Source organism: Lycium ferocissimum, chromosome 1 (genome assembly GCF_029784015.1).
Source record: "Lycium ferocissimum isolate CSIRO_LF1 chromosome 1, AGI_CSIRO_Lferr_CH_V1, whole genome shotgun sequence".
Taxonomy (NCBI): domain Eukaryota; kingdom Viridiplantae; phylum Streptophyta; class Magnoliopsida; order Solanales; family Solanaceae; genus Lycium; species Lycium ferocissimum.
Genome location: NC_081342.1, coordinates 8,730,768 through 8,744,067, shown reverse-complemented (window position 1 = coordinate 8,744,067; position 13,300 = coordinate 8,730,768). Strand labels below are relative to the sequence as shown.

Genomic DNA, 13,300 nt, shown 5'->3' with positions numbered 1-13,300 from the left:
ACTTTCTGCGAGTTTCCTACCTAAATTATCAGTTGTTTGTGTGTCCAACCTGAACTATATCACCAACTGTTTATCAAAATATATCTTGTTCCCCCTAGAACAGTAAGTTGAAATAAGCCAAGGAGAAATTAATAGGTTGTCAATTCCACACTCATGCAACTTTTAGAATTATAAGATAGGGAGCTGTGAGGTCTCTTGTTTTGAATACATATTGTTCAATCCAGTGATTTTAAGGTACAAAAGAACATCTATAAGCCGAGCCTTCAAGAGCTTTATGTGGAACTTTCTAATAGATTGCAACAATTAAAATATCTAATACAAGTATGTGAAAATTTTGATACCAATCCCAATGTATCACTTACCAACATTTGCTGAACAGCCTGAGGATTGCAGGATTGATAGTGGATCTTAGAAAAGAAGTACTCTACCGAGAAAACAATCTTGGATAAATTTGAGGATTACAAGAAACAACTTCACAAGAACAAGAGTCGGATTCCCAAGAAAGATTCCTGAAGGAGGTCGCAAAGAAGGGAAAAACGCATAACAAAAAGCCCTGGAAGATGAATGAGTGGTGGAAAGAAGAGCACCTTGATGAACCAAACAAGACGAATAAGAAGGCCAAGAAGCTACAAAATTACTGTTCAAAGTGGTTCAAGCTGCCACATTTTGATATTGGTAAACACGTCCAATTCAGGACAAAGATAAAATTCAGGACCAACATGCAGATGATTCAGATGCAGAATTCACTTTTAGGAAAGGCTTGAAAAAACAGAATTCACGGTCGATTAGGAGTGTTCTACAGAGTGGATATCTATTGAGTCGAGTTTGTAACAAGAGAAGCTGATTCTCTTGCTACAGGATATAGAATTGAAAGAGAAAATAAGAGGAAAGAGAGAGAGGAGGAAATCAGAGAAAATATTCATATATTGAGAATGAACAGTGCACAGTACACTGCTATATGAACACCTGCTCTTACAAGGACAGCTGTCTAATTTAACCAACTAAAGGATCATTAGGAAATTAACAAGACTACTACATTAGGGACCATAATGAAAATACATAATTAACCACTTAAAAGACTTAAAGGACTAAAATATATTTATTTAAACTTAGTCACAATATATATTTGTGACAGAGTTGAGCAGCGCCACAAGAATGAGAGGTACTCGGTGCTATTTTCAAAGGCGGATTCAGGATTTAAATTTTATGAGTTCAACCTTTAAGATTCCTAGTTTTGAAATTATAGTTCAAAAATTATGTGTTCAGACCTACTATTCTTTGCAACTTTAATGAATTTTTTTATACATAAACTTATACTCCGCGTTGAAAGTACTGAGTTCAAATGACATCGGTGTTGTAAGACTACATCCGCCTCTGGCTATGTTGGACCAGAATGGAAAGTGTGGTGTAAAACTTGATAAGCTGGTGTAAACAGATAGCTCATGCTGGAAAATGTATTAGAACTTGTTGATGAGAGATTAAGAGATTACTACAACAAAGACCAAGCGAATCGCTGCATTATCCTGGCACTTGCTTGGTTACAGTTACCGGGAAAATGATCAAAATAGTCCTTAATGTATGAACTTAGGATTGCTTTGGTCCCTGATATATACAACTTATGGAAATGGTCCTTTAAGTATAATAAAAGCTGATCACTTTAGTCTTGGGCCCTACAAACCTAACACACCCAACAAAAAATCACAACTTTAACAGAAGCCTATGTACTTTTCACTTCTTCCATCAGCATCAAAAGTTCTCTTTCCACCGTAAAGATTATAACATACTAACATAAAGAAAAACGTGTGCCATTTTCATGGGTCTAGTTCCCGCCCGCCCGCACTCCCAGGGACACACCTTACACTAGCCAATAAATCTTTTTGAATGATCTCTACAATTCTCCTTATCAAAAAATACTTAGTAGCATCCCTAATAACTATTTGTCCATATGTTAGATTAAAGTACCAAATCTGAAACAAAGGGAGGCTTGGTCATTTACTAGAAATGAGATAGCCAAAACATTGACATATGTTATGGTTTCTAAAGAAGGTGCAGAGCTCAGAGCAAGAACAGCAAATGCTACTGCCATTTTTGGAGACCAGGAGCTTCATGATTCCTATATTGCTCGCTTTGTCGAGTACTTGAAGACTAATGTTTAGTCTGCTTCTTTTTCCACTTCCCATGTAATGGACATCATTACTTGCTTTCCTCTGATCAATGAATTGATTTGGAATTACATACGTAGAAGCTTTTACATGTCAATTTACGTTCCTTACATAAGAGAATATGATTGATAAAAATAACTTTTAACATATGACTTCACCATTTAAATCCAAAAGGCAGCATATACACAACTTTTAGTTCTTTGTCTAAGATATTCTAAACAACACCGAGAGGAATCGCGCATGGTTTGATTAATTTAACTAAAACTACTCTTCTACGACACTAGCTTCCTTTCTTCTTCGTCCTTCAAAAGATATTGTGATACCAACTTTAATCCTTCATCATCGATAGCAAAAATCTTCACGCGAGGAAAAAAGGAGCAAAAAAAAGTTCAGCAAAATATCAAGATTCCAAAAAAGCAACAACCGACTTGAAAATCAACAACATAATATTACCACCATAAGAACCATTGTTAAAGAAGACCATCTGTCCTTTTCACAAAAAAAGAAAAGGCAGTTGGACTATGTTCATTGAACAAAAAATAGCAGCACCACCATATGTCCTCAAAACAACCAATACTTTCTGTCCTTCACAAAAAACAAAAAGGTGCTACACCATGTTTAGCCCAACAAAAAATAATTGCAATGCCACACTAAATATCAAAATAATCTTGGGTTGGTCCAGGATTTGCTCTTCTAACCTGCAAGTGTACCATAAGTTATTTTTGTATTATAAAACTATATAATAGAGAGTCAAATCAAATATTACGGCAAGAAATTTTCCGGTAATTTTTCGAGAACTGATGAAGTAGGAGGCATCCAAAAAGCTGTCTCATATACACCCACTTCAGACTGCGCATAGTTTTTTAATTTACGGGTTCTTATGTTATGGGCAGGCTTGTGACAGAAGCTACAATTAACAGATATTTGCTTTTTCTTCATTCTTGTTCTACTTGATCCCGCTTCATCTTGTTCTCGTCTCCTCAATTTTTGATCTCTTCCCCTCTTGTTTTGTCTTACAAGTATCGGAGGCAAAGGAGGAACCTTGTTTGATTTAGGCCACAATTGTGATCCATTAATCGGAAAGATGTTTTTTTTCATAAATTCTTCTATATGTGTCAACTTTATAGCAATCATCAACATAATCAAGAACATCATCTTTTTAGCCCAAATAGCCGATATTGCATGTTTGCAAGGAATTCCTGTTATAGTCCATTTTCTACAACTACAGTTTCTGTTTTGTAGGTCCACAGCCCAATTGTCAGCAATCGATGCTCCAAGAATCTCATAATTCCACTGATTCGATTTTATTGGAATAAATGCAGCTGCCGCAGATTCATTCTTGTGCAATATGTCCTTAATCCGAGGGCAAATATCACCTGAATTCCATCTTTCCGCTTTATCCCTATTCGCTTGGAATCTAGCCATAAGAAGATATCTTAACTTCTCCAACAAAGTTATGATAGGCTTGTCTCGAGCATCAAGAATCATACTGTTAAAACATTCACACATATTATTCAACAAAACATCACATTTAGCACCTCGAAGAGAAATGTGATTTAGACCATTGGTGGGTGGTTTTTCATTCAACCATGCGCGGCTTCGCATCCAATTCATGCATCTTCTCCATACATATTTTAAAGAACTTCACGCTTGTAGCCTTTGCGCATTATTCAAACTGCCATCTTGAGGGACAAACCAAAAAATCCAGCCTTCTTAAAATTGTTATGGAGGTGTCTCACACAAAATCTATGACCAACATATGGCAAAATCTCATTAAATGCTTCAATAAGACCTTTTTGTTTGTCAGACATAAAGGTCCAGCTTTCTTGATCGTCAATCTCTAAGTCACCAGCCAAGTGTTTTAAAAACCATGACCATGTCTCCTTGGTTTCCTTTTCAACAACGGCATATGCTACTGGAAATATGTTATTGTTAGCATCGAGACCCACTGCTGCTAATAACTGATTCCCATACATTGGGCCCTTCAACCAACACCCATCTACACCCACTATTTTGCGACATCCAACCTTAAATGCCTCTTTACAAGCAGCAAAACATAAATAGATTCTTTGAAATCTATATGGCTTATTAGGCATCTCATTGTCGGTAAAATTCATATAAATTGAAGTGCCTGGATTTGACCTGTCAATCTCATTAACATAGTCCCAAAGAATGGCAAATTGATCTTTTAGATTTCCATCAAGTAATGCAGTTGCCTTTTTCATAGCCGTTCTAGCTTGAGTTAAAGTAACATGAGCTTTAAGCTCGACACTAACAGTATCTCTAAACTCGGATATCTTCCATCCCCTATTTTGTTTAATTCTATCAAGATAGGTCCTTGCAATGAATGAAGAAGTTATCGTCTTGTTATGATGGTGCCAATTTCGACAACTATGTGAGGGCCTATAAGTTTTTATCTGAAATGTGTTATCCCTGTGCATTCTTGATGCCATTATTACCCAGTTGCAATCGTCGTGTATGCACTTCGCTTTCATCCTATCTTTATCATTCTTTTTCCACTTAATATACCTCCCTTCTTTTACCTCATGAGTTGTTACAGCATTTTTGAACTTCTCCTTACTTTCAAAGGTATATTCCAAAGCCAAAACTGGATTTTTTCCATCGGTCTTTGCATTGTGCTTTGGAAAATCAAAGCTTTCGTTGTCGAAATCACTATCCAAACTCTTGTTGTCTTCAGAGTTCACGCAATCAAGATCCCCATCTTCGTGTAACATCTGCTTCTGAATTTCAGCACTAATAAGCTCTCTACCATCCTCAAAGCTATGTTTGTAGTATCCTTGTTTATCAATCATCACGTCGTCATCGGAGAACTCATTTTCAGAATCCTTAAAATCATCCCTGGAAGATATGTTTTCCCTTTCGAGCTCTTTGTCAATAGGTCCAGCAACATCTTCATTCTCTGGAATGCGACTAGTTCGGCAACCAAGCTCAACTGGATCATCTATTCCAATATAAGAGTCCAAATGTTCAAAATATAACTCAATTACTCTGTCTTTGGGGATGAATTTTTCCATGGTATGGGCTTCAACCTCCGTAGAGACTAATCTCCATTTGTTACCAAGCTTCCCGCATTTATGCCAAAATGTTATTGAATCATTCCGGTGACCACATAATTCAACCATCTTTTTCAAGTCAGTAAGATTGAAATTCTTCACTTCAACATAATCAAAGTAGTCAATGACACCACCAGCATACTGTTTGGTTGGCTGATGTTTCATCAATCCTTTATGATAAACTTTGATACTGAAAAAAGACGCCTCAGACACAGGATCTGCAGATAAAAGATTACATATTTTAAGAAGTCAGAGCCACATTGTAGATGTTACAAAACATGTATATTTAAACAACACCAATTTCTAAATATTTTGAATCCACAAACCAAATAAAGCCAACAGTAAAAAAATCGAAAAGGTAGAATTTGATATTACCAAAAAGAAAAAACACATTTGATAAAAGGATTGGAGAAAACAGTAGTAACAACCCAGATTTTGAGTACCAAATAGGTTGGTCTTTGTATTGCTTCAACTAAAAGCAAAATAAATTCTTACCGTAGTATGGGCTTGATCCTATGTCGTTTCTTTTGATTAACATTGTTCAACAATGGAGAAACTTCTCTTGTGTTGACTGATTTTACAAGACCACAAAAGAGATGGAGAAGGGTTTTTGTTGGGAAGGCGGGAGTTTCCACCTTTTGGAACTGATCAAGAAGGCAAAAGGCTTTTGTTTTAGAATTTTGATATCTCACGTGGGTTGCACATGAGGAGGCTTCCGTTAGTTTGACAGATTTTTGTTGGGTGTAGTTAGATTTGTAGGGCCCAAGACTAAAGTGATCAGCTTTTAATATACTTAAAGGACCATTTCCATAAGTTGTATATATCAGGGACCAAAGCAATCCTAAGCCCATACATTAAGGACTATTTTGATCATTTTCTCTACAGTTACCGAAAACACTTTCATTCTCTATTGTGAATAAACATTTTGGACCTTTCAAAAACTTGGTCAAACTGACTATTAGTTCGTTATACATATCCACACGCGTCTTCGCGTCTGAATTATTTTAGTCATAGTCCGGTCTATTCAAATATCATATTTCAGTACGTATTTCTTTCAACATCTAATGCATTTTTTTTCTTTTGTGACATATGTGGTTGTAATTGATAAAATGTGTGCATCAAAATCATATAAATTAGGTCACAATGAATAAGCCGACTAGATTGTTTAGTAAAACGTTATATATATATATATATATATATATATATATATTGGCAGAAAAAGAGAAATATTAGTTTTAATAACTATAATCTATCTGAGATCTATAAATAAGGTGTCCACAATTTTATTGCCTTCTCTATACTTCACGCTCTGGCTCCCTGCTTTAAGCATTAATATTTGGGGAAATTTCATAAATATACGATTGAGTCACTTACATTGCAAAAAAATAGCCCAAAACTTACATTGCAAAGCTCTAACCCAAAACTCCCCTCTTCCCCCCTCTCTCCTCACTGCCTCCTTCTTTTTCGTTTTTTTTTTTTTAATTTTTTTAAAATTATTTTGTTTAAAATGTTTTTATTATTATTTTTTTTTAATTTTTTTTAATAGAGTATTATAATTCATATACCCACATACACTCATATACAATATTATACAACATTATAATCCATATACTCATATACAATATTATATAAAAATTATAATCCATACACCCATATACATTCATATACACCTATATACAAATATTATACACCCATATACAATATTATACAATATTATAACTCATATATCCATATACACTTATATACAATATTATATAATATAATACACCCACATACAATATTATACAATATTATAACCCATATATCCATATACACCCATATACAATATTATAAACCCATATACTCTCATATACACCCATATATAGTCATAGCCGGAGTTTCGTTCTCCGGCATATACACCCATATACACCGACATACAATATTATACACTCATATACACCCATATATAGTCATCGCTGGAGTTCCATTCTCCGGCGAACTCCAACACCACCACCAGAACCAACTGTTCAAACATCAAAGATCCGGCGTGACAGAGGGAGATGGGAAATAAAAAAAATTAAAAAAAAAATTAAATATCCAGCGTGACAGAGGGAGATGGGAAATTAAAAAAAAATTAAAATAAAATTTTTTTAAAAAAGAAAAGGAGGCAGTGGCGAACTCCCAAAAAAATTAAAAAAGAATAATTAAAAAAATTAAAATTAAAATTAAAAAAAAAGGATGCAGTGGCTAACTCAAAAAAAAAAAAAAAAAACGAAAAAGAAGGGGGCAGTGGAGAGAGAGGGGGGAGAAAGAAGGGAATAGGTCATTTTTTGACAAGTAATTTTTATTTAAACTGAAGATGGACTACTGGGCAAAAATCTCAAATATGAGCTAAATTTGATAGCATTAGTATCCAATTGATACCGAGTGTAATTACCTCTTAACATTTACTATATGTACCAGAAAAGGAGACTGTTAGAAATAGGATTCTTCAAATAGTTTTTTATATACTTTACCTTTCAAGCCGCAACCACGAGGAGAGCTAACGCAACAAACCCTAAAACGAGAAGAAAACATTGAAGTCTAATTCACTAAACATCATATGGAAAGAATTGTTGGAATTCGCCGAAAGAGTAGCGAGACGAAGAGCTGATTAGCGAGTTTTGCAGCAAAACCGGAGTTGAAAAACGGGTTCTTATTATGCACAATTATAAGAAGAATTATACGAGAGATAGAGACCAAGAATCCACATCAGACATATTGCCTGAATATGTAATTCACAAAATACTATCTTACCTTAGCTTTAAAGAAGCTGCCCTGATGAGCGTTGTCTCCAAAACATGGTTACAAGCCTGGATAACTCATCCCAATTTGGTATTCAACCTTAATTTTCACAAAGGGAATATGAGAATAGTGGATAAAATCATGGAGAGATACAAGGAAAGAAAAATCCCTATTGACATGTTTGAGTTTTGGATGTTTCCGTTGAAGTCTCCTTCTCGTGAAGTTTTCCCTCTGATTGATAAGTGGATTGACACCGCCCTTCAGAATGGTGTAAAAGATCTAGTTTATAGATATATTAGCTCCTCGAATCCGTTGTACCCGGTGCCTATTTTCACTATCTTGGCATCCAAGTCGTTAATAAAATTGGTGTTGGCACGTTGTGATCTAAGGCATCTTGCATTGCCTAGTGGGGTGGTGAAGTGTGATTCTTTGAGAGAGCTTTCTGTATCTGTTGTCCGTTTAGACGAGAACATGCTTCAGACTCTGCTGGCTAGTTGTCCCTTGATTGAAAATTTCATCATTGAGCTTTGTACTGAGTTGAAAAAGATTGAGTTGTTGAATCTTCAAAAGATCAAGTCAGTTTCTATTTGGATAAGACGCGACCAACACGTTAAAATCCAAGCACCAACTCTTGAACACTTGTCATATTTTGGTGATTTGAAAGAGTCTACTGTGTTGGATGTTGTTGAATGTCAGAATCTAAAATCTTTAAAGCTGTCACATGCGAGAATATCTGGAGTTCTCGAGCACCTTATTTCTAGATCTAAATTCCTTGAGAGTTTGACATTAGATCGCGTTTCTAAAGGGTTGGGAAGGTTTAACATTTGCGAGAAACTACTCTTAAAGGACTTGAAGATTAAGCGTTGTGAGGGAATAGGGGAGCTTGATGCTCCGAATTTGGTATCTCTTGAGTATGTGGGGTCTCAGATTCCTGAACTTGAAATTGCAAAAAAGTCAAGCCAATTGAAGCACACAAAGATCGTTCTTTATAATTGGAACAATTTAAATGTTGCATGGTTTCGTAAGTTTAGGAATTTTCTATCAAATTGGACCTCCTGTTCTAAAGTTTCCCTTTGTTTTTCCAAATGCAATGAGATCAACAGCAAAGAATTGCAACTGCACCATGGAATTGCTACCCCTCAAGTGGACGTTTTGGAAATAGATTTTAAAAGGTCGTCCAGGGAGTGCCCAACATTTGTGGATGCTTTGTTATGGAGTTGTCATCCTAGGAAACTCGAACTAATATCAATTGGCAAAATGACTACATGTTTCATCGATCGTTTAATGTATATAAAGAGTTCGGGTGGTTATACTTCTCATGGAAGCAAGCCTTGGCATAGCCAATTGAAAGAAGTAAAAGCCTACACATTTGATCAGAAAAATAAGCAGCGTGTGGAACTCAGAAGTGAAGATCTGGCAATAAGGAACCGTACGGAGAGGGTGAAAGTTTATTTTTTATTAGATTGGTGATGCAGTCAGTTTATCTCCATTGCAAATTGAATGATCAGTTATAAAGCTTATTAATATGTATTTTTCAGGATATATTCTAGATACTTAATAACTTCAAATTTATGATGTTATCCTAAGAAGGATCTTTGGTCAAATATGACTAAGTTGGAAATATACTGCACAGAAACACCATGTCTGGTGTTTGTTCTATTTCTCTTCAGTTCATGTGAATTTGCTGAAGTTTTTATGATCAATAATAGTAAATATTGCAATTGAGATATTTCCATATATTGAGTTTGTTGTTAGGGTATACATGCGCTTGTCTGGGTTTGAAGGGGAACCTTGGAGTAACTGGTAAACTTGTTGCCATTTGACCAGGAGGTCACGGGTTCAAGGCATGGAAACAGCCTCTTGCAAAATGTAGGGTAAGGCTGCGTACAATAGGCCCTTGTGGTCCGGTCCTTCTCCGGACCCCGCGCATAGCGGGAGCTTAGGGCACCGGGCTGCCCTTTTGGGTTTTAAGAACTTCAAACTTGGCTTCTTGGAACGCGATATTGCTGATATCAATAACACTGTGTTAGTTAATTATCAGACGACTTCCTATATAAAAAGGTTCGCGAGTGTTCTGCATTTATTGGCAACATAATTCTGGTTTATAGGCATTGAGAGATGGAGAACATTACAAGGATAAAGTCATTAGTCAAGGATCCAACAGTTGTATTTGATTTGTTATTGGATTTTTTAGAGTTTGTTATTGGACTTCATCTCGCAACAGGAGTGTGTATTGGATAATGCATTTCCAGGGATTATGGAGAAGCAATGAAGAACTGAAACCGAGACCTTTGATAAATGCAGGTATCAGTGAGTACTTCAAGCACATTTTTGTTCTCCTCTTTGTTAAATCTCCAAAATCGTCGAGTAAAGATTTTGTTAGTTTATCATTATGCACAAGGTCTTAGCACAAATTTCCATCATTTACTCATTGATCCACAGCTTTTCAAACTTCCTCTACAAAATTTGGCGAATTAAGGCTGTCATACAAGTGATTGTCACTAACAAATGATTCCCGTGATGATGAAACTTAATAGCTGTTTAGGCAATAGACCAGTAAGATTGCATTGGTGCTTTTCTTCACTGAAGTCCAAAGTTTAATTGCACGTTGCTGTTAAATCCCCAAAAGACTTGGGTATTCTTTTGTGCTTTTTTGTTTTTGACTACTCTGCATCCTAGGTTTTCTTATTCCACTCGAGAACAGTAATATTGACTCCTTACCCTATGTTTCTTTTGAAAGTCAACTTCTTCAAATATGCCGTGCACTTAACGAAATGGCTCAAATATGTCACTCATAATAGGGGGTGAGAGGAATGGAGGCTGGTAAGTAATGAAGGGTTTAGTTAACGTCACGTGGCAAAATCTGATAGTAATAGAATTCCGTTAGTGGATAATGGCCAAAATGATAACTGCGGTGGCATTTTTATGCCCAACTATTAACAAGTGGCATAGATGATAGGCCATTCTAATAGTTTGATGCATATATGAGCTTTTTCCCTTGTTTTAATGCTGTAAAATTATTTTTATTGAACTGGTAGAAGTTCTATTAATAAAAGGTACCAAGATGGTACAACAGGTACTAGAACAAAGGGAAGGCATATCAGTTCATATAAAACAACAAAACTGCTCCTACTGACTGCCCTAACAGAGATACCGCAGATACTCAGAAAAAGATCCCAGCACTCACTAGAGATTCTACAATGCAGGAAAAAAGGTTCAGCTTATTCCTGGTACTCTTCACATAAATACCACCGATTAACCGGAGAAAATCCTTTTCTTTGAAGATTTTCTTGAGTTGAACAAGCTCCCCGAGTTACAACCCGACCAAAAACAAGTTACTTTTGCAGGAGCTTTTGTCTTCCAAAACATCCTCCATGGCCAGGTAAGCAGTAAAATTATTCATTGTAAATGCAGGATATAGAACAGTAAGCAACACTTAGCTCATCCATAAACCCAGGATTCTAAGTGCAATCTTACAAAAATAGATATCTATCCATAGTAAATTCTTAACCCGATCAATCCTTTTGTTTTTGCACAGCTTAAATCTAGAAAGTAAGTACCATTGATACCACTGAGATTGAAAAATCTAGAAACAGAAGCTATTAAACTGGCAGTACATAAAGTAAAGTCTGGTCATCTGCCTCCAACCAAAATTTTACACTAATTGCATCATGCCAAAATTTTGTTCTGCTCTTTGCTAAATCTCCAGAATCATTTACAGAGAAATTTCTAGTTAGTTCTTCATTATGCACAAGACCTCGAAGACCATAGCACGAATTCCATCCTTCCACTCATTGATCGGTAGGTTCCTCCAGAAAATTTGGAGAAACAAGGCTTTCAGTGTATAGACCAAGATTGTTTGCAGAATCACAACGTATTTGAACCTCAGGACGCATGAAAGTGTTATCTCTTGAATTATACCACACTAAACTTCTAGATTCGTACACTAAAATTTCATTATTTTGCGAGAGAAAACTGACCACGCGTTGAAATCTTTTGTCGGGATCCAAACTACCTTGGTCCATGAATCTGCAACCTCATACTCCTTCATTACCCACACATCTGTCTTGTTTTCATAGTAACAAAATAAACACAGATTACCTCCTGAAGACCCTATTTGGCTATTTCGCAGTCAAAAAGATCATCATTTGAATTGGGCAACGCTACATTTCCAAATGTCTCATCTGCAAGTTTTAATGAAGAAACAAAACCTTGTGGATTTCCTATCACTAACACGATCTTCGGCGGTCCAATGAAGTTTTCCATTTACTAATTTACCAGAATGATCCCAAAAGACAATACTTGGGTACTCTCGAATCCTTTTCCAAGAATTAGTTCTTAAACTATAAACACTAACATTGTAACAATTACTGTACTCACTTCGCACAATTTCGACAACCTGTAATCACTTTGACAATGATCAACATAACCAAACCCGTAAGAAAAATTAACATCCTTCTTACCACGCAAATTAATACCTGATGGCATCAACTCTTTCAACTTTCTTGTAGAAGGATTCCATAGAAACAAATCCTCAAAATCACAAGCTATACAAAACAACCCATCACACGAACCCAAAATTCCATATAGGTCACCAAATGTATCTTCACAAGAAAAATCAAGCTCAGTAGGTATATGTTGAGGTACTTCATACATAGTTGTTGGGGTATATACCATTAACCATGCGTTTAGACATGGTATTTCAACAATTGTCATGGTTAAAAGTCTAAGTGGGAGCGGTCAGTTACGACGAAGCACTACTAGACGAAGTTGCATTAGAAAACAACTTGGTAAGTTAATTTTTGCAAAGAACTTAGTCTCTAAGACTTTTGGTAGTTGTGCAAAAGGAATACATGTGAAAGTTGTAAATGCATGGTTAAAAGTCTAAGTGGGAGATTGTTGGGATATATATACAATTAACCATGTGTTTGGATATAGTATTTATTATAGAACAATTATTTATTCATTGTTTAATAAAGAATTAAATAGATCATGTACTAGTATGTGTGTCCTTTACTTATATAGTAGATGATTTAGTGTATAGAGTTTAGCTTATACACGGAAGATTAAATCGTCGGTTCTTATAAGTATAAAATTTATGTTCACAATCGAAGATGGAAATTGGACAAAGCCATTGGTATGATTGTAGCACAAGATTAATATAATGTATCTTCATTATGGGAACGGTGTAGTTAGTCTTCTTGTGCTAAGTACATTTTTATGTATTGAACGGACCAAGTAGAGATAAGTGTTTTTTTGTATTGAATATATAAAACAAATTCTCTAGTTCATTAAATGTAC

The 13,300-nt window shown here is 35.6% G+C and overlaps 2 protein-coding genes across 4 annotated transcripts; one reads left to right on the top strand and one right to left on the bottom strand.

Moving 5' to 3' along the window:
• Positions 1–3,769: 3,769 nt before the first annotated feature.
• LOC132046520 (uncharacterized) lies at positions 3,770–6,115 on the bottom strand. 3 transcript variants are annotated; one of them, XM_059437175.1, is made up of 2 exons: positions 5,628–6,115; positions 3,770–5,539 (listed from the first exon to the last, which is right to left on the bottom strand). In XM_059437175.1, the coding sequence occupies exon 2, from the start codon at positions 5,399–5,401 to the stop codon at positions 3,833–3,835; it is 1,569 nt and encodes a 522-aa protein (XP_059293158.1). In that variant the 5' UTR covers positions 5,402–5,539; positions 5,628–6,115; the 3' UTR covers positions 3,770–3,832. The 3 variants fall into 3 exon arrangements, with proteins under 3 accessions (XP_059293158.1, XP_059293157.1, XP_059293165.1); XM_059437174.1 differs by having other exon boundaries at positions 3,770–5,454; positions 5,732–6,115; XM_059437182.1 differs by having other exon boundaries at positions 3,770–5,332; positions 5,732–6,115.
• Positions 6,116–8,140: 2,025 nt separating this feature from the next.
• Positions 8,141–9,469, top strand: LOC132061805 (uncharacterized). The gene has a single exon (XM_059454451.1). The coding sequence runs from the start codon at positions 8,141–8,143 to the stop codon at positions 9,467–9,469; it is 1,329 nt and encodes a 442-aa protein (XP_059310434.1).
• The last annotated feature ends 3,831 nt before the right edge of the window (positions 9,470–13,300 follow it).

What these genes read in the sequence shown, in the direction of transcription:
- LOC132061805 (XM_059454451.1), top strand. Translation starts at nt 8,141, where the DNA reads ATGGAGAGATACAAGGAAAGAAAAATCCCTATTGACATGTTTGAGTTT.
- LOC132046520 (XM_059437174.1), bottom strand. Translation starts at nt 5,774, where the DNA reads ATGTTAATCAAAAGAAACGACATAGGATCAAGCCCATACTACG. An exon ending in AGGATCAAGCCCATACTACG is followed by an intron (nt 5,455 to 5,731) that starts GTAAGAATTTAT and finishes TTTTATCTGCAG; the next exon opens with ATCCTGTGTCTGAGGCGTCT.